Raw genomic sequence first — 22,851 nt, forward strand, 5'->3', positions numbered from 1 at the left:
TGCAGCACAGGACACAAAAGTTAGAATAATTTCAAAGGACTTATACTCTACTAGGAAAGAGAGAAACATAGAAATATGGTGTTCTATGTGTTATGTTCCCTAAGATAAGTACAACCAAAGAACTATGGATGTTCGGAGATAAAATGTAGTTCTGGGATGATGTCAAGAAGGCAGTGGTACTTAAGTTGCTCGAGGTAGGGAAGCAACTTAATTGCTAGTTTTTCATAAGAAAGCTCTTCAGAATTTATCTGTAGTATTTGAAATGAATTTTTAAGCCTCAGATCAATATATTCAAACACCCATATTTCATCAAATCTAAGGCATAACCTATACCTTTAATTTTTAGAAAATGCTGAGCACCGTTGCTTATGTCTGGGAGGCTGAAGTGGGAGGATTGATTGAGGCCAAAAGTTTGAGACCAGCCTGAGCAACATAGCAAGATCCTGCCTCTAAAGAAAAATGCTTCTTTTTCACAATTTGACATATCCGATGTTAGGATAAATGTAATTATCACCTGACAGCATTTTTCTTTTTTTTTTTTGAGATTTAAAGAATGCCTGCTTTTATTAATGAAATAATAAAAGCAGGCATTCTTTAAATCTCAAAAAAAAAAAAAAGAAAGAAAAGAAAAATGCTGTCAGGTGATAATTACATTTATCCTAACATCGGACATGTCAAATGCTGAAAAAGAAGCAACTTAAATTTGATGAAATATGGTGGGTAAAAAATAGCACAATGCTAAGTATAAGTAATTTTTAAATTATCTGCCCTTTTGGATTAGCACTACTACTAGCTATTAGAATATTGATTTAGATAATGTAAAGTTGACTAGCTCTACAAAATCTGTTTCAAAATAAAAGATCTGCCCAAAAAAGAATGTGATGATCACTTGCTGTATTGTACAACAGAGTCAAACTGCTGTTAGACTCAGGTGACCTTCAAACGTTCGAGGCTATGTTGTGATGAGTTGTTACAAGGCCTCTTTCATTCTTCCTCTATGATTTTCAGGAGTTCTTCTCTGTCCAACCTGAAGAGTTGCCAGCCCTCCTCAGAGGAAAGGTCTAAAGCCCCTCGACTAGTATAGTAGGTGATAGAAGACTGGTTCCAAATGACAACACGATACTGCATGCAGCTACACTGGGTTTGGATGGCAATCTGTTTAAAAACACACAAGCAAATATTACTCTCATTTGAATGTATAGTCTTTGTCAAAAGAAACAATCATGCGAGTGAACAGGCAATCTACAGAATGGGAGAAAATGTTTATAATCTACCCATCTGACAAAGGGCTAATATCCGCAATCTACAAAGAACTTAAATTTATAGGAAAATAAAACATCAAAAAGTGGGTGAAGGATATGAACAGACATTTCTCAAAAGGAGACATTTATGCAGCCAACAAACATATGAAAAAAAGCCCATCCTCAGTGGTCATTAGATAAATGCAAATCAAAACCACAATGAGATACCATCTCACTCCAGTTAGAATGGCGATCATTAAAAAGTCAGGAGACAACAGATACTGGAGAGGATGTGGAGGAATAGGAACACTTTTACACTGTTGGTGGGAGTGTAAATTAGTTCAACCATTGTGGAAGACAGTGTGGCAATTTCTCAAGGATCTAGAACTAGAAATACCATTTGACCCAGCAATCCCATTACTGGGTATATACCCAAAGGTTTAGAAATCATTTTATTATAAAGACACATGCACACATATGTTTATGGAAGCACTGTTCACAATAGCAAAGACTTGGAACAAACCCAAATGCCCATCAATGATAGACTAGATAAAGAAAATGTGGCACATATACACCATGGAGTACTATGCAGTCATAAAAAAGGATGAGTTCATGTACTTTGCAGAGACATGGATGAAGCTAGAAACCATCATTCTCAGCAAACTAACACGAGAACAGAAAACCAAACACCGCATGTTCTCACTCATAAGTGGGAGCTGAGCAGAGAGAACACATGGACACAGGGAAGGAAACATCACACACTGGGGCCTTTTGTGGGGGTGTGGGGCTAGGGGAGGGATAGCATTAGGAGAAATACCTAATGTAGATGATGGGATGAAGGATGCAGCCAACCACCATGGCACGTGTATACCTGTGTAAACTGCATGCTCTGCACATGTACCCCAGAACTTATTATTTAAAAAAGTATAATCTTCGTTAACACATACTTTATTGAGAGTCTACTCTATGCAAGACACTATGTGTGAATAATACTTCCAAATATAGCAGTTAACTGAAATTTTCTGTAGATGTAAAAAAACTCTCACTGTTATGAGCTTTAAAACCACTCTTATTAAAAGCTCAAAACTGATTTGCAACCCTTTATTGTATAGAAAATGTTTACCTACCTAAAAAACACATGTTCTCATATGTTCCAAAATACAAGAAGATCTTGCTTTTATAGTCTTTTATGAATAAAGATGCCAATAACCTTCCTGCTTACTTTCACTTGATAGCAAAAAGGGTGTATAGTGTGGTTGTGGATTATATGTAAATCAATTTTAATTGAATATAACTCATAATCTATATGAATCATCTGATTTGAAAATCCAGTATAAATTGGGTGGAAATTTGAAGTATAGGGGTTATGTTCAGATGGTGTGATTAATGTTTTATGCCATGTGAATATTTATTGAAGAAAACGTTAATATATAGAATATCAGTACTAATTTAATACATACCTGACTTAGCATCTTCAGCATTTCAGCTCCAATACCTAGACCTTTTAAATAGACAATATACAATGAAAACTGAGTTATTTGCTTTAGTTAAAAAAATAATATCTAAAACTCTATCTGGTTTTTGTATATTATTAATAGCTTGTGGAAACACAACTCATTCAATGCTTTCATATCTCTTTTTCCTAATTGGTATGAGGTACTAAAAGTCATAGAAGAGTTTGGGTTTATTTTAAAGATTAGTGAAGAAGTGAGTCTCTGCCACTATTGTCTTATAACAAATTATTTCTTATCTATTTTTACTGAAAACCACCCAAAATTTAAAAGCATTTTTTAAAGATAAAAGTATACCTCTGTGGCCAGGCACGATGGCTAACACCTGTAATCCCAGCACTTTGGGAGGCCAAGGCAGGAGGATCACTTGAGCCCAGGAGTTTCAGACCAGCCTGGGCAAAACAGACCCTGTTTCTACAAAAAATTAAAAAGAATTAGCTGGGTGCTCTGGCACCTGCCTGTTGTCCCAGTTACTTGGGGGGCTGAGGTGAGAGGATTGCTTGAGTCCAGGAGGTTGAGGTTGCAATGAGACGTGCACTCTAGCCTGGGTGACTGCAAAACGTCTCAGAAATGAAATAAAAATATATATATAGCCATGTGATAGCTTGGCTTATTCAGACCTTGAGAGGAGCTAATAAAATGTTTATCTAATCTGTGACTGAGCCTTCACTCCATGAAAGAATAACTACAATAGTGATCAAACTCATTAACTTAATTTAATTATAGCAATAAGTTACATTAACAAACACCATATGTAAAGCCCTATCTCATAAAAATATGTCATTTTAATTTTTAACGTATAAGTAGTATCATAAATTGTAGTTTTACCTTGGTAAGCTTTTGTGACATAAAAGTCCTCTAGGTAAAGTACCTTACCAATCCGTGAGTCATATGTAAAGTAGTACATGGCAAATCCAACAGTCAGTTTGTCTAGGAAGATACAAGAAAGGGTGTAGAAAGGTTGTGTTGAATGTTCGCCAGTTCTTTACCCCAAAATTGAATGTCTTTTGGTGTTGTTTTTAACTATCAAAATAATAAATGCTCACTGGAAAAAATTACAAAAAACATAATATAGAGGGTGTAAGTCCCTTAAAATACAACCTTTAGATTATAAGCCTTCTTTTTACAGGGTGGCATAGAATCTTTCCAAGAATTTTAGCTCAGTGCAGTGGTTCATGGCTGTAATCCCTGTGCTTTGGGAGGGCAAGGCAGTAGGGTCGCCTGAGCTCAGGAGTTTGAGTTCAGCCTAAGCAATGTAGTGACGCCCTGTCTCTACAAAAAAGAATTTTAAATTAGCTGGACATAGTGGCACATACCTGTAGTCCCAGCTACTTGGGAGGCTAAGACACTTGTGGAAAGAAGTTGGAGTTGGAGGCTTCAGTGAGCCATGCCACTGCACTCCAGCCTGGGTGACAGAGCAAGACTGTCTCAAAAAAATAAGAATGCTTATACAAACATAAGTACATACCATGCATTTCCTTAAAAAACTGGATTTATATACATATTCTCCTCTTCTGCTTAATAGTAATTATGTGCTACATAACAGTACTATGTTTTCAGCATGGAAAAAATATACTCCAGATTAAACTGGAGAAGAAAGATTTACTCTACCTGATGGATTTTGTTGACTGTTTGCTTCTGCAATCAGGCAGTAGAAAAGGAGAGTGTCCTCAAAGCCATCTCTGAGTAAATCTGAAATAACAATTCATATATAGTATGTCAGAAAGTTTATAGCAAAGAGAGGGAGATGGTAGATAGGAAGCAATAGGAATTTCTCTCTCCACCTGGATAGCAATTGTAGCAATTGTATTGGTGGAAACTGAAGTGAATATTTAGGAACTCTGGAGTTTATCTGAATGCTTGCAACTTACAGGAGATAGCCTGGCTGGTCAACTGCAGTTATTTTGGGTCAAATTTAGCCATCAATGAGGTGGCAGCTACGCAGCACTCAGCACCCTCTGCTCCAGTCCCACGGCAGGCAGCCATGGGAACAGCAACTTCTATTTCTGTAGCAGTTTGTTGGAGCGAGGGTGACCAATAAACATCTTGTCCTCAAAATACTGAAGTTCTGTGTTTTGGCTGTGGATTGTTACTCTTATCACTGAGTTGAGGACTTGGAGGTTAACAGCCATTGTTTCAATTCCCAGGAGCTGAAGTAGCTTCCAGGAGATTTAATGGAGCCGCCCCATTTTCTGAGACATTTGGGAATTGAAAACACATATACAAGGGAATTTAGAAAGCTGCCGTGTGTGACTAGAGAAAAACTCAGACAGGACCTGAGAACACATTAAGCTTTCAACTCAGGCTGATCCCTAACACAGAGACACCCTATAAGGCTTTAAAAGAAACTTCATCAAATCCTTGGGGAAAAAGACAGTCTGATTTCCAAAGTTACCATAGCATAAGTTTCAAATGTCTCACTTTTAACAAAAATCACAAGAAACAATGGTCATTCAAAGGAATAAAATACATTAACAAAAAACATACTGGAAGAAAGCCAGATGGTTGACTTAATAAACAGCTTAAAACATCTGTTTTAAAGATGCCCAAAGAGATAAGACATGCCTAAATACAGAAAAATATATAAACAAAATGATAATATAAATATAAATTATAAAAAAATCCCTCCCCCTAACATTCTGAAGCTTAAAAGTAGAATAACTGAAATGAAAAAAAAAATGCACTGTACTGGAGGGATTCAAAGGCATATTTGTATAAGTCAAAGAAAGAATGCATGAACTTGAAACTAGGCCAGCTGAAATGATTGAGTCTGAAAAACAAAAGGAATGAGGAAAATTGAACAAAACCAAAAGTGTCTGTGGAACATTATCAATATCAAGTGGAGCAGGATATATCTTGTGGGACTTAATGGGAGGCGGAAGACAGAAAAAAAAGAAAAGGAAAGAAAAAAAGAAAAAGTGGGAGGGAGGGAGGAAGGAAAGAAGGGAAGAACGAAAGAAGGAAGGAAGGAAAGAAAAAGGGAGGAAGGGAAAGAAAAAAATTTCAAAAAATAACAGCTGAAAACTTGTGGGACTAACAGGAGGGGGAAAACAGAAGGAGGAAACAAAAGGAGGGAGGGAAAGAAAATTTGAAAAAAATAACAGCTGAAAACTCTTGTGGGACTTACAGGAAGGAGAAGACAGAAAGAAGAAAGAGAAAGAAAAAAGAAGCAAGAAAGGAAGGGAGGGAAGAAAATTTGAAAAAACAGCTTGAAACTTTCCAACTCTAAATAGGATACACCCAAAGAAATCCATACCTAGACACATTATAATCAGAGTCCCAAAAGCTAAAGAGAAAATCTTACACAGGAATAGAGAAGCAATTTGTCATATATGAGGGATCCTCAGTTAGATTACCATCTGATTACCCATCAGAAACCTTAGAAGCCAAAAAGCAGTGGACTGGCATTTAAAGGTCAGGGGGCTGAGGGAGTGGGGACTGCTAACTAAGAGTTTTATATCCACCAAAACTGTCCTTCAAAATGAGGGAGAAATTAAGACATTCCCAGACCGCCCCCCAACCCCCCCCAAAAAAAACATAACTGAAGAAGTTTATTACCATTAGGCCTACCCAGCAAGAAATGCCAAAAGGGGTCTTTCAGGTTGAAATGAAAGTAAGGTAGACGGTAACTCAAAGTTGTATGAATAAAGATGTCTGGTAAAGAGATATATGAGCAATAATAAGAAGTAGTATTGTAATTGTGTTTATACAGTTGACCCTTGAACAATATGGGCTGGAACTGTGCAAGTACACTTATACATGGATTTTTTCAAACACAGATCAAAAACAGAATATTCATTGGAGGAGAAACCCAAATATGCAGAGAACTGACTTTTCATGTATGTGAGTTCAGTAAGACTCACTGCAGGACTTGACTATGTATGGATTTGGGTATATGCACTGGGTCCTGGAACCAATCCCCTGCATATACTGAGAGATGACCCTAACTCCACATTTTGTTTTCTACATTGTTTAAAAGACAAATGCATAATAATAATTATTAACTTTTATTTTTTTGAGACAGAGTCTTGCTTACCCAGGCTGGAGTGCAGTGGAATGATCTCAGCTCACCACAACCTCTGCCACCTTCAAGCAGTTCTCATGCCTGAGCCTCCCATGTAGCTGGGACTACAGGCATCTGCCACCAAGCCCAGCTATTTTTTTACAAAGTATTTTTAGTAGAGATGGGGTTTTGCCATGTTGACCAGGCTAGTCTCGAATTCCTGGCCTCAAGTGATCCACCCACCTCTGCCTCCCAAAGTGCTGGGATTAAAGGTGTTAGTCACCATGCCCAGCCTAATGTATGCTATTTGGCACCCAATGTTTAAAGATGAAATCTCTGACATCAATAACAGAAGAGGGGGACAGACTCACTGCAGGACTTGAGTTTGCATGGATTTGGGCCTTTCGTATATATATTCATATATATATGATGAATTTTTGTATGATATTGAAGTTAAGTTGGTTTAAATTCAAATTAGATTGTTATAACCATCAAATGTAATCCCCATGGTAAACAAAAAGAAAATATCTATAAAATATATATATAAGGAAATGAGAAGGAATGAAAATGTTTCACTACAAAAATAAAACACAAGTAAGGGACTAATGGAGGAAAGTAGGGACAACCAAAAATTTTAAGGCATATAGAAAACAAACAGTTAAATAGTACAGGTGAGTTCTTCCTTATCAGTAATTATTTTAAATGTAAACAAATTAATCACTCCTGCTAAAACACAGAGATAAGCAGAATGGATTAAGGAGGGAAAAAAACAAATAAGCATGATCCAAGTATATACTGTCTATAAGAGACATACTGTAGATCCAAAGTCACAAATATGTTGAAAATGAAATGATGGAAAAAGATATTTCATGCAAATAGTAAACAAAAGAGAGCTAGGGTAGCTATACTAGTATCAAACAAAATAGACTTTAAGTCAAAAACAGTTACAACAAAGGACATTATGAAATGATAAAGGGGTTAATTCACCAAGAACATATAGCATTTATAAATATGCATGCATTGAACGTCACAGCTCCAAAATATATGAAGCAAACACCAACAGAACTGGAAAAGAAGTACACAGTGAGACAATAATAGGAGATTCAATACCCCACTTTCAGTAATACATAGGACAATCAGACAGAAAAGTAGATGACTTGAACACTATAGACCAATTACACCTAACAGACATATACAGAAAACTCTATCCAACTATAACAGAATACACATTTTTTCTCAAGTACACATGGAACTTTCTTTAGGATAGATACATTAGGCTACATACCAAGTCTTAATAAATTTTAAAACATCAAAATCACACAAAGTTTTTTTCTAACCACAGTACAGTGATACTAGAAATCAAGAGCAGGAAAAAACTTGAGAAATTTATAAATATGTGAAAATTAACCAACACACTGCAAAGAACCAATGGGTCAAAGAGGAAAGTATAAGGGAAATAGGAAAACACTTAAATGAATGAAAATGAAAACACAAGAAACAAAAGCTTATGAGATGCAGTGAAAGTAGTGCTCAGAGAGAGAGTTATAGCTGTAAATGCCATGTTTTTTAAAAAAGAAAAATAATCTAAAAATTATTCTAACTTTATGCCTTAAGGAAGTAGAAAAGAAGAGCAAACCAAGTCCAAAGCTTGCAGAAGGAAGGTAATAATAAAAATTGGGTAGAGATAAAATAGAAGAAGAAAATCAGTGAAGGTTGATTATTTGAAAAGATCAAAATTGACAGACTGACAAAGAGGATGCAAATAATTAAAATCAGAAATGAAAAGAACGACATTACTGCCAACATTACAACATTGAAAGGGAATATAAGAAAATATTGTGATTTATATAACAACAAATTGGATAACCTAGAGGAAATGAACACATTCCTTCAAACATACAAATTACCTATACCTACTTAAGAAGAAACAGAAAATCTCAACAGCCCTGCAAGAGTTTGAATCAGTAATCAGAGATCTCTGAGCAAGAAAAGTAAGGAACCAAATGGCCTCATCAGTGGTGAATTCTACCAAGCATTTACAGAAGAATTAATATTAGTCTCTCAAACTCTTCCCCCAAAAATGGAGAGACAGGAACACTTTGTAAGTAATTCTCTGAGGCCAGCATTACTCTGATTCCAAAGGCAGTCAAAGACATTAGAACAAAGTTACAGGCCAATATTCCTTAATAATGTAGGTTAAAAAATTCTCCACAAAAGAGCAAATTGACCCAACAATATACAAAGGGATTATTCACCATAATAAAGTGTGATTTATCCTAGGAATGTAAGGGTGCACCAACATAAGAATATCAATGTTATGTATTAATAAAACAAAGGGTGAAAAACCCACATAATCATTTCAATGAATGCCAGAAAGTCATTTGACTAAAGCACAGCACTTTCATAATAAAAGACTTCATAAAAGTAGGAATAGAATGACATTCCTCAACATGATAGAGTGTGCTTATGAAAACCACATTATACCAATGGTGAGTGCCTGAAAGCATTCCCCCTAAGATTAGGAACAAGACAAAGATTCCCACTTTCACTACTGGTATTCAACATGGTACTGGAAGTTACGGCCAGAGCTATTAGACAAGAAAAAATAAATAAAAACCATCCATAGACCAGGTGTAGTGGCTCACACCTCTAATTCCAACACTTTGGGAGGCCAAGGTGGGTGGATCACCTGAGGTCAGGAGTTCGTGCCCAGCCTGGCCAACATGGTGAAACCCCATCTCTACTAAAAATACAAAAATTAGTTAGCTGTGGTGGTGTGCACCTGTAATCCCAGCCACTTGGGAGGCTGAGGCAGGAGAATCGCTTGGACCTGAGAAGCGGAGGTTGCAGTGAGCCAACATTGCACCACTGCACTCCAGCCTGGTCAACAGAGTGAGACTCTGTCACAAAAAAATATATATATAGTAGAAAGGAAAAGGTAAAACTATCTTTATTTGCAGATCACATGATTCTATATAGAGAAAATTCCAAAGAATCCAAGAGAAAGCTGCTAGAGCTGATAAACAAATTCAGCAAAGTTGTAGGGTACAAGATCAACAAATAAAAGTTGTGTTTCTATATACAGGCAAAAACAAAACAAAACAAGCAAACAAAAACAAAACATAAATTAGGAGAGCAGTACCATTTACAATAACCCCTGAAAAAATTGAATACCTAGGAATAAATTTAATTAAGGAGGTTAAAAACTTGTATTCTGAAAACTATAAAACATTGCTGAAAGAAACTGGAAAAGATCCAAAGAAATTTTTTTTTAAATCCCCTGTATATGCATAGGAAGACAACAATGCTAGGATGCCAATACTATGAAAAATGATCTACATATTTAATGCAGTCACTATTAAAATTCCACCAGCCTTTTTCACAGAAATAGAAAAGCTGATTCTCAAATTCATATGGAATTCCAAGGGGATCCAAATAGCCAAAACAATCTTGAAAGCAAAGAATAATATTGGAGGACTCACACTTCCTGACTTTGAAACTTACTACAAAGCTGCAGCAATTAATGCTGTATGGTGGTGACAAAAGGACAGACATATAGACCAATAAAATAGAGACCTCAGAAACAAACCCTCACATATCTGATCCATTGATTTTTGACAAGGGTGCTATGACCATTCATGTGGAAAAGGACTGTCTTTCAACAAACAGTGCTAGAGAAACGGAATATCCACATGCAAAATAATGAAGTTGGACCCAAATTTAACTCAAAGTAGATCAAATACCTCAATGTAAGTGCTAAATCTACAAAACTCTTAGAAGAAACATGGGAAATCTTCAAGACATTGGATTTAGCAATGATTTCTTGGATATAACACCAAAAGCACAAGTGAAAAAAGAATAAACAAATTGGACTTTATCAAAATTAAAATATTTTGTATGTGAAAGGACAATATAAGAGACTAAAAAGGCAACCCATGGAATGGAAGAAAGTATTGGAAATAATATCAGATAAGGGATTAATATCCAGAATATATAAAGGACTCCTACAACTCAACAATAACAAAATTAATCAACTGAATTAAAAAATGAGCAATTATCATAAATAGACACTTCTCAAGGAAGATATACAAAGCGTCAATAAGCACACAAAAAGGTGTTCAACATCACTAATCATTAGTGCGATGCACATCAAAACACAATGAGATACCACTTCACACCCAGTAGTTTGGGTATTACAAAAAAACAAAAAATAAGTGTTGGTGAGGATGTGGAGAAATTAGAACCCTTGTGCATTGCTAATGAGAATGTAAAATGATGCAGCCATTGTGGAAAACAGTAGTGAGGCTCCTCAAAAAAACCCAAAATTATTATACGATCCAGCAATTCCACTTCTAGGTATGTGCCTAAAAGAATTAAAGCAGCAACTCAGACAGACACTTGTACACCAGTATTTCACAGCAGCATTATTCACAATAGCCAAAATTTGGAAACAGCCCAAATGTATATTGATAGATGAATGGATAAACAAAATTATATATATATACACACACATATATATATATATCACATTGTATATATACATACAATGAAATGTTATTCAGTTTTGAAAACGAAACATTCAGATACAGGCTTCAACTTGGATAAACCTTGAAACATTATGCTAAGTGAAATAAGGCAGACACACAAAGACAAATATTGTATGTTTCCAGTCATATGAGGTACCTAGAATAGGCAAATCTGTAGAGATAGACAGTAGAATAGTAGTTATGAGAGCCTGGGGAGAGGGAGGTGGGCAATGAGGAGCTATTGTTGGATGGTTACAGAGTTTCAGTTGAGGTGATGTAAAGATCTGGAGATAGATACTGGTACTGGATGTATTGAATGTCACTGAATTGTACAGTTACAAATGGTTAAAATGATGCTTGTATTTAATCACATTTTTTAAAAGTTTAAAATAGGTAAGAGGAAACAAAATCAAATATCTCACCTGCCTCTATAAAAGTACACAGGGACATTTTAAGATTAAAAACAGGACTGAGGACATTATGAAATTACTGCAATTTAAATATATACTGAAATTCTAAGGCAGAATGCTGGAATATAGAAAGCATTTTGTTGTTTGTTATGATTGTTACATATTACCCTGAGCAGCATTTTTCTAACTACAATGAAATAGTGTAGGTACATTATCTCAACATAATACAGATTGAGTATTCCTTATCCAAAATTCTTGGGACCAGAAGTGTTTTGAATGTCTGATTTTTTTTATTTTAAATATATGTCGTCATATACATACCAGTTGAGCATCCCTAATCTTAAATCTGAAATGCTCCAATGAACATTTCCTTTGAGTGTCACTCTAATGCTCAAAAATTTTCTGACTTTGGAACATTTCAGATTTCAGATTCTCTGGTTAGAGATGCTCAATTTTTATGCTGTTTCAGTTAAAGTACTGCTTTCATAGAGTGTACATTACTTTCAACTTTGTATTTCTTATTATTTATTTTAAGCCAACAAAATTACTATTTAGTTAACATTCTGGTCATGTTAATTATCAAGAATAAGGACATAAGTATCATCACCTAAGATAACTGATCTATGATCTATGAAGCTCAGAGTTCCATTTCTGACCAAGGCACTAAGACTGGTTTGTTAAGGAATGGTGCAAAAGACTCCACAAAGCAACCCATAACTTATTTCTGAATCTGTCACCCACTATTATAGTGAAAGCATTTATATCCTTGACAGAATGTTCTCAGTTTATTACATGCATTCTGAAGTATTCAGCTTCAAGGAGTTATCCTTCATCAATTCATCTAGATTTTGATAACTGTCTTCACCTAGTCTTTGCCATTTGTAATTTTATATATGTTAATAATCTTTTCTCTTCCTCTTCATATGTACTGCCAAAAATGTTCTAATTCATCACAAATCACTAGCCTATCCCATTAATCTTGATGACTATCAAAATGTAGTCAACACTTTGAAAATATTTTAAGTCATTTTGCTTTTGTCAATTTCATTGTATCAAGCCACTACCAACATACTGGGTGTTAAATTATACTTTTTTGACCAATAACACTCCTCGTTTTACATTCTGAAATGGCTGAACTCTATTGCAGCTGTAAAGGTATAAGATCTGTTAAATATCAATTTCATACTATAAATGGGGAAAATATAAAATAGTGGAGCACTGACAAAGCTATCAAATTTATGTCCTGTACATGTTAGTAATGGTGTCATCTTATGTACCAGGAATAATTGCTTTCACGTATCTAAGTAGTACTGTGTGTTTCTTTTTCTTGCTCTGAAAATACAACAAAACATCTTACCAGCTGCTTACCATGGTCCAAAACCACACATTAAGGACTACCGCAATAAAAAGCTTTAGAAATTCTGGTAAACAAGAAGTTATGGCTGCCTGGCAATGAAATGACTAGGTTCCCAAATAATGCTGGATGTGGTGATTAAGAATAGTATAAAAGGAGTGCATACAGAGAATATTTTGAACAGGACAGGTCAATACAACCTGCAACACATTCAGCTAAGCAATTACTGTGATTGCAAACTCTAATAAATTCCTCTGCAAAGAGAGAATGTTTTGCAAACTTAGCAATGAACAGGAGTTAGAATGAATGGACATAAATTATTAAGAAGAACATAAAAGTCAAAGCCAATTAATCATTACATACATATATGTGAGACAGAGCAAGTAATTTAGCTTTTCTATTGTTTTTCCACAATGAATACTTATCAAAATTACTCCCAATAAACTTCTGATGCATTATCAGATACATGTGGCAAATTAAAAAGTAAATGTGGCCAGAAACCCTACAGATAGTTTCACTGAAATGGGGTAGTCTAGTGATATATTGTTACCTTGGTGACGACGGGCATTGCTTGGAAAGCTAGGACAAGTACATTTGTCCAGGTAAATAGATTAATTTTTCATTCAACAATAAATTTATTAATTGCCAACCTGGTGTCAGATGCTAGAACTACAAAAGTCTCTTTAAAAGATGTTTTCTACCACCTGGAAGAATGTGAATCTGTAATGTGTTGGGCATGGTTATTTCGATGGATGATCTAATAATTCAGATTAATGTCAGTTAGAGAAATTGATGTGAGAATTTGTGGAAATGGAATAGAATGTAAGCCATAAAAGGATAGATAACCCAATTCTTACAGAACTGTAACCAGACCTAGAATCGCTTCAACAGGTAGATTTCACTAGAAAACTATGGGCATTTTATTTTGGCCATTAAAACACACTCTCCAAGGGGAACAGAAAGTTGGCCCGACTTAGACAAAATTTAAATATATTAGTGAGGAGATTAAAACATTTTCATTATAAAACTCTTATGAGATTTGGATATCTATAATCTGTGCCTTTCTCCAGCCACATATTTGAAATATATATTGCTATAATCTTGGTTTTAGATCCAGAAAATGAAGAGTAAAGAGGTTAGGTAACTACCAGAGGTTATGTACACAGGTCATACCTAGTAGAGGCAGAATTTGAACCCCAACTATGCCTCCCTTACTCTTTTAGCCCTACACTAATGCCATGAGGCTCCACGCAATAAGAACAGGCTTACTTCAATCAGACGTAAAATTTCTGAGCAGTCTTCGGCCTGTGCAGTTATTATTTGTAAATAATCCATGCTTGTTTGCCTCATGTCCAGTTGGCTCACACTTGCTTGGCTCCTGCCTGGTTGATTCAGGCCTGGTTGGCTTACAACTCATTGGTTCACTTCTTCTTTGCTCGGGCCTTGGTTACTTGGGCCCCATTCACATATTCATGGTTGACCACTGCTTGGATGGCTCAAGCCTGTTTGGTTCTTACTTGATTGGCTAGTGCCTGGTTGCTTCATGCCTTGTTGCCACATGCCTGGTTTACTGGTGTTTGGTAGGCTTGGGACTGGTTCGCTGGTGCCTGCTTGTCTCATGCTTCGTTGGCTCCTACCTGACTGGCCCGTGTCTAGTTGCCCCATCACTGGGGGGCCTGGTTGAGATGGACCTGGTTGGCTTATGCCTGCTTCACTCAGTACCAATTGGTTCAGGTCTTGTTGCTACATGCCTGGTTGGTTCCTACCTGATTGCCGTGTGCCTGGTTGTTTCATGCCAGGTTGGTTTATGTCTTGTAGGTTTGTACTTGATTGTCTCATGCCAACTTGGCTCATGCTTGGTTGTTTCATGTCCACTTGTTTTGTGTCATACACGCTTGCACTCCATTGGCTTATGTCCGGTTGGCTCTTACCATGTAAGCTTAAGCTTGACTGGCTTATGCCTATTTGGTTAGAATCTGATAAACTTAATTGGTTCGCTCACGCCTGTTTGGTTACTACTTGATTCGTTAGTGTCTGGTTGCCTGGGGACTTGCTCGCTCATGCCTGGTTGACTGATGTGTGGGTGGCTCGGGGCTGATTGGCTCAAGTCTGTTTGCCTTGTGTCTGGTTGGCTCATGCCTATTTGGCTTGTGCCTGATTGGCTGGTGCCTACTTGTCTCATGCTTCGTTGGCTCCCTCTTGATGGGCTGTCTAGTCGCCACATCACTTTTTGATGCACACCTGATTTGGTCTTGTGTTTTTGCTTCAAGCTTGATTTTCTCGGGTCTAATTGGCTTTGGCCTGGTTGCGATGGGCATGGTTGGCTTAAGCCTGCTTCATTTAGGTCTAGTTATCTTATGTCTTGTTGCAGCATGCCTGGTTGGCTCCTAGCTAATTGCCATCTGCCTAGTTGTTTCACACTATGTTGGTTTATGTCTGGTAGGTTTGCACCTGATTGCCTCACGCCAGCTTGCCCCATGCTTGGTTGTTTATGTCCACTTGGCTTGCACTCTATTGGTTCATATCCAATTGGTTCATACCAAGTAAGCTTGTGCTTGGCTGGTTTATGCCTATTTGGTTGGAATCTGATACACTTGATTGGTTCGTGCCTGATTAGTTCATGCCCAGTTGATCCCTGCTTGGTTGGCTAAGGATGGGTTGGCAGACAACTGATTGGCTGATGACTGTCTTGATGGAACAGGATCCCTTAACTGTAGTGCTGTGGTGGGAGGCTGTTGGTGTTCCCAATTCTTCTCAACTTGATTTGTGCTTTGAGATACCCCTCTGTCAAGGTGGGAATTGGAAAAAGAGAGGATCATCTCAGGAAGATTATTGATGCCTCCGATTTGCTGGAGTTGATTTCACCAGCGATCACAGCTGCACGCTTGGCTGAGATTCAGGTTGTCATCTGGCCTTTCCCTGACAAAAGGGCGGAAGTAAAGGGAAGAAAAAAATGATCCTGGAGGAGCGTAATCACCAGCCCACCCTTGCATGGTCCCTCTGTCATAGTGCCGAAATTACAATGCCTGTATCAATGTGCCTACGTGCTCCGCCGTGTGGTGAGGGAGGGGCGAAGCAGGGCTCGCTTGACCACTTTATCTCATCCTCTCTTAAGAGCTTAAAATGGTGACAAGGCTAAAAGGCGTCTCAGAGCATATGCTTGGCACTCCCGAGTACCTGCTGTTTTACCCAATTCAAAGAAACTTGCCCTAACTCCACTCCCTTTCCCTACACCCCATACCTCAAATAATTCAATTCCTATTTCCGTCCTGATTTTTCACTTACACTGGAAACTAATTGTCCTGATGAGGAGCTTAAGTTTCAAATCCAGATAATACTTCTTTAAAAATAATCATAGCTGGGCTGGCCGCGGTGCCTCACGTCTATAATCCCAGCACTTTGGGAGGCAGAGGCGGGTGGATCGCCTGAGCTCAGGAGTTCAAGAACAGCCTGGCCAGCATAGTGAAACCCCGTCTCTACTAAGAATACAAAAATTTAGCTGGGTGTGGTGGCGGACGCCTGTATTCCCAGCTACTCAGGAGGCTGAGGCAGGAGAATTGCTTGAACCCGGGAGGTGGATGTTGCAGTGAGCTGAGATTGCACCATTGCACTCTAGCCTTGGCAACAAGAGCAAAAGAACTTCATATAAAATATTTACATATATTATATATATGTAAATATTTTATGAATAAATATATATTATAATTTAATATATATTAGATTGCAATATACATTAAATATATAATATAATATATATTAAACATATAGCTACAGCTACCATTTACTGAGTTCTTTTATGGCCTAGGCTCAGTGGAATGTATGTTACATTTTCTTGTTCAATCCATTATCAACCCTATTATCCCCAATTCTGAGGAAATTGACTCAAAAGATTTGGTTATCTCCCCAAGGCTTCATAAAAGTTGGTTGAGAGCCTGCATTCAGACCCAGATCTATGTGACTCACTTTCCAGGCGTTTCATTATTACTCTGTCCTGCCTCCTAACCGCATTCTACTCATTCTCCATACTCATATCTGTGAGGTCAGGCATTTTGTCCTTTTACCTCTCCCCTCTGCAGAATTCATTCTCCCATCATTTTAATTGCTGGCTTACTTCCTCAACAATATATATTATATAACTGGTTTTAATATTGTTTTAGATGGAATGTCTTTTATCTTTTAAATAAAGGAGGGAACTTCAGTTGAGGTTGTTCTAAGTCTCACACTGTGATAAGGGCTTTACATTTGCATTATCTCAATCATCAGAATAACCCTGTGATGTATGTATCGTTGGTCCCCATTTTACCAATAAACTGGAAGTTATATTAACTAAGTTCCCCAAGTATAGTAAATGGGGAATGGGGGTGGGGGTCCAAGGCTCATCCCATAGATAGAAGCATTCAATTTAAAGAGCCCAAACTCTATTAGGCCTATGCTGGCTATAAATTGAACCTAGAGAGCCTATCTTCTGACAAGCAAATCAAGTCACATCACAGAACCATGTCAAGCCTAATAAAAATTAGATGTAGGTATGTTGCTGCTTTTCATCTACCTTATAATAGAAATGAGAGCTAGTATTTAGTGAATTATTTCTGTGGTGTCTGGCATGGTTCTAATGAACACTCATATTAACCCAATCCTCATAACAATCCAGTGAGGTAAGACATAGTCTTATCCTCATTTTTCCGGTAAAGAAACAGAACCTCTGGGACACATTTAAAGAAGTCTCTAGAGGAAAGTATATAGCAATAAGTGCCCATATGAGGAGAATGGAGAGATCCAAAATTGACACCCTATCGTCAAAATTGAAAGAGCTAGAGGAGCAAGATCAAAAAAACTCAAAACCCAGCAGAAGACAAGAAATAACTAAGATCAGAGCTGAACTGAAGGAGACTGAAACACAAAAAACCCTTCAAAAAATCAATAAATCCAAGAGCTGGTTTTTCGAAAAGATCAATAAAATAGACCACTAGCCAGACTGATGAAAAATAAAAGAGAGAAACACCAAATAGATGCAATAAAAAATGATAAAGGGGAAATCACCACAGATTCCACAGAAATTCAACCCATCATCAGAGAATATTACAAACAACTCTATGTGCATAAACTAGTAAACCTGGAAGAAATGGATAAATTCCTGGACTCCTGTGTCCTCCCAAGCCTAAACCAGGAGGAAGCTGAAACTATGAATAGACCAATAACAAGGTCAGAAGTCGAGGCAGCAATTAAGAGCCTACCACTCAAAAAAAGCCCAGGTCCAGACGGGTTCACAGCCGAATTCTACCAGACACACAAAGAGGAGCTGGCACCATTCCTTCTAAAACTATTTCAAACAATCCAAAAAGAGGGAATCCTTCCCAAATCATTTTATGAGACCAACATCATCCTGATACCAAAACCCGGCAGAGACCCAACGAGAAAAGAAAACTTCAGGCCAATATCCATGATGAACATAGATGCAAAAATCTTCAATAAAATATTGGCAAGCCGATTGCAACAGCAAATCAAAAAACTTATTCATCATGATCAAGTAGGATTCATCCCGGGGATGCAAGGCTGGTTCAACATACGCAAGTCTATCAACATAATTCACCACATAAACAGAACCAAAAACAAAAACCACATGATTATCTAAATTGACGCAGAGAAGGCATTGGACAAAATACAACAGCCCTTTATGCTAAAAACCCTCAATAAACTCGGTATCGATGGAACGTATCTCAAAGTAATAAAAGCTATTTATGACAAACCAACAGCCAATATCATACTGAATGGGCAAAAACTGGAAGCATTCCCTTTGAAATCTGGCACTAGACAAGGATGCCCTCTTTCACCTCTCCTATTCAATATAGTACTGGAAGTTCTAGCCACAGCAATCAGGCAAGAAAAAGAAATAAAGGGTATTCAAATAGGAAAGGTGGAAGCCAAATTGTCTCTATTTGCAGACGACATGATAGTATACCTAGAAGACCCCATCGACTCAGCCCAAAAACTCCTGAAACTGATAAGCAACTTCAGCAAAGTCTCAGGATATAAAATCAATGTGCAAAAATCACAAGCATTCGTCTACACCAATAACAGACTTAAAGAGAGCCAAATCAAGAACGAACTGCCATTCACAATTGCTACAAAAAGAATAAAATACCTTGGAATACAACTCACAAGGAACGTAAGGGACCTCTTCAAGGAGAACTACAAACCACTCCTCAACGAAATCAGAGAGGACACAAACAGATGGAGAAACATTCCATGTTCATGGTTAGGAAGAATTAATATCGTGAAAATGGCTATACTGCCCAAAGTAATTTACAGAATCAACGCTATCCCCATCAAGCTACCATTAACTTTCTTCACAGAACTGGAAAAAACCACCATGAACTTCATATGGAACCAAAAGAGAGCCCGCATAGCCAAGTCAATTTTAAGCAAAAAGAACACAGCGGGGGGCATCACACTACCGGATTTCAAACTATACTACAAGGCTACAGTAATCAAAACAGCATGGTACTGGTACCAAAACAGAGATATAGACCAATGGAACAAAACAGAGGCACCGGAGGCAACACAACATATCTACAACTATACAATCTTTGATAAACCTGACAAAAACAAGCAATGGGGAAAGGATTCCCTGTTTAACAAATGGTGTTGGGAAAACTGGCTAGCCATGTGCAGAAAGCAGAAACTGGACCCCTTCCTGACACCTCACACTAAAATTAACTCCAGTTGGATTAAAGACTTAAACATAAGACCTGGCACCATAAAAACCCTAGAAGGAAATCTAGGCAAAACTATCCAGGACATAGGAGTAGGCAAGGACTTCATGAACAAAACACCAAAAGCATTGGCAACAAAAGTCAAAATAGACAAATGGGACCTAATGAAACTCCACAGCTTCTGCACGGCAAAAGAAACAGTCACTAGAGTGGATCGGCAACCAACAGAATGGGAAAAAATTTTTGCAGTTTACCCATCTGACAAAGGGCTGATATCCAGAATTTACAAAGAACTCAAACAGATTTACAGGAAAAAAAACAAACAAGCCCATTCAAAAGTGGGCAAAGAATATGAACAGACACTTTACGAAAGAAGACATATATGAGGCCAACAATCATATGAAAAAATGCTCATCGTCACTGGTCACCAGAGAGATGCAAATCAAAACCACATTGAGATACCATCTCACACCAGTTAGAATGGCGATCATTAAAAAATCTGGAGACAACAGATGCTGGAGAGGATGTGGAGAAAAAGGAACACTTTTACACTGTTGGTGGGAGTGTAAATTAGTCCAACCATTGTGGAAGACAGTGTGGCGATTCCTCAAGGCCTTAGAAATAGAAATTCCATTTGACCCAGCAATCCCATTACTGGGTATATATCCAAAGGACTATAAATCGTTCTACTATAAGGATACGTGTACACAAATGTTCATTGCAGCACTGTTTACAATAGCAAAGACCTGGAATCAACCCAAATGCCCATTGATAATAGACTGGATTCGAAAAATGTGGCACATATACACATTGGAATATTATGCAGCAATCAGAAATGATGAGTTTGTGTCATTTGTAGGGACATGGATGAATCTGGAGAACATCATCCTCAGCAAACTGACACAAGAACAGAAAATGAAACACCGCATATTCTCACTCATAGGCGGGTGATGAAAAATGAGAACACATGGACACAGAAAGGGGAGTACTAACCACTGGGGTCTATTAGGGGGAAAAGGGGAGGGCCAGTGGGAGGGAAAGGTGGGGAGGGATGGCCTGGGGAGAAATACCAAATGTGGGTGAAGGGGAAAAGGAAAGCAAAGCACACTGCCATTTGTGTGCCTACGCAACTGTCTTGCATGCTCTGCTCATGTACCCCAAAACCTAAAATCCAATAAAAAAGTTAAGAAAAAAAAAAAAGAAACAGATTAAGAGAGGTTAAGCAACTTGACAGAAGTCACACAGCTAAAAGTCCAGACGAAACAAGGAAAACCCAGTTATTTTGTTTTCTTCTGAAATGCAGAAGAGATGAAATATTTTTTGTTTACTTTACAAAATCAAACAATTTGCATAATGTATTGTGAGAATGGATGCAGTTTGTTTTTTGCTTTCTTAGAGGGAGAGGCAAGTAATAAGATTCTGGATGATGCCTTTAAGTAAAGTTAGAAAAATGCAGTTTCATAAGCTAGAATTGGTATACAAGTTTCTTTTGCATTTTGATTTTGGCTCATGAATCTTTACATGAGTTTAAGACTACTTAGATATTTGCTTTTTGTTATTTATAAATAATATTGGGTTTGAACACAATGCAAATGTGTTTTTAAGGGAACATACAGAAAATATATTTTTGCTTAAAGTTACTTATTAGCACAGTTTGTCCCATCTTGGAAACTCATAGTAAGACTGCCTCCATCGACCATTTAAAAATCCACTTTAACTGGTTCACCATCAGGGAAAACATACTTTTTAGACTATTTTTTAAAAAGCTTCAGTAGTCATTCTTTGCCACAAGTGGCAGTGTTATCCAGCTTAGGAACCAAAAATGTAAGTAATATTGTAAGCTTGTTTATATTTCATAAAAGTATACATGTTATTTGAATTTAAAGTTTTATTTTATTCCAGATTTTATCAGAAAATTACTAAAAGCTCATTTTGGTTTTAATATACTACTTTATTAAATATCTAGTTTAGGTAGTGAGTTTTGTAAGCCAAGACTTCCCAAATTGTATTTCTAAAACTCCAAAATGTACATGCATTGTCTGCTCTACCAAAATGTTTTGAATTAATAGAATATATGAAGCAACCCCTCAGAGATCTAAAACTATGAATGTATTTACACATTTAAAGTCTAATGCCTATAATATATACAATTCCCTTTTCCCGTAGGTGCTAAATAAAATCTAGTATTCTGAATTCTGACACTTTTAGTAGCAGAATGTATCTGAATCATGAGACAACAAAGTATGTTACCTGCAGCTAATTTGTATGGGTGTGTAACAACCTCAATTCTTGCTTCCCCAGAAGAAAGAATTAAACTGAGAGGCATAAGGTAGAAGAAGAAACCAAGGCAAGTTTTACAGCAGGAGTGAAAGTTTATTAAAAGCTTGAGAGGCCGGGTGTGGTGTCTCAGGCCTGTAATCCCAGTACTGTGGGAGGCCAAAGTGAGTGGATCACTTGAGGTCAGGAGTTTGAGACCAGCCTGGCCAACATGGTGAAACTCTGTATTAAAAATACAAAACATTAGCCAGGCGTTGTGGTGGGTGACTGTAATCCTAGCTACTTGTGAGGCTGAGGCAAGAGAATTGCTTAAACTTGGGAGGCAGAGGTTGCAGTGAGCTATCACGATCACGCCACTGCACTCTAGCCTGGGTAACAGAGTGAGACTGTCTCAAAAAAGAAAAAAAAAAAAGCTTTAGAACAGGAAGTAAAGTACACTTGAGAGATGAAGCGCAGGGTTTGATCCTTCTGTAACTGCTTCCCTTTTCCTTCTGACAGAGTGGGGGTGGTGGTGGTGGTGGTGGTGGTGGTGGTTCTGTGGGTCTTGGACTCTTGCTAACGTTCAGGGCAGGAAGGCTCAATGGGTTAGTGAAAGTGGTATCTAGCAAGGTCCAAGGAAGACAGGGGCAGAGTTATGCCTCTGTTGTGTCCCACTGATGAGTAGTCTAGGGTTTCTCTGTAGAAGGGTGACTCTTGAATATTGAGAGGATGGTATCCCTCACTGTGGATCATTTGGAGCTTGATGGCCTGAAGACAAGAGGAGACAAATTAGGTTATTTTATTTTATTTTTTTTGAGACGGAATTTTGCTGTTGTT

The 22,851-nt window shown here is 37.4% G+C and overlaps 1 protein-coding gene across 1 annotated transcript; it reads right to left on the bottom strand.

Annotated features, from left to right (window-relative positions):
• Positions 1-847: 847 nt before the first annotated feature.
• SATL1 (spermidine/spermine N1-acetyl transferase like 1) lies at positions 848-15,667 on the bottom strand. The gene is given in 8 exon segments (XM_078363035.1): positions 848-1,155; positions 2,702-2,742; positions 3,581-3,682; positions 4,364-4,444; positions 12,969-13,023; positions 14,315-15,044; positions 15,046-15,538; positions 15,541-15,667. Coding segments are annotated over 8 exon segments (1,800 nt in total). The 3' UTR covers positions 848-984.
• Between the last annotated feature and the right edge of the window lie 7,184 nt (positions 15,668-22,851).

This window comes from Callithrix jacchus, chromosome X, assembly GCF_049354715.1.
Source record: "Callithrix jacchus isolate 240 chromosome X, calJac240_pri, whole genome shotgun sequence".
NCBI lineage: Eukaryota > Metazoa > Chordata > Mammalia > Primates > Cebidae > Callithrix > Callithrix jacchus.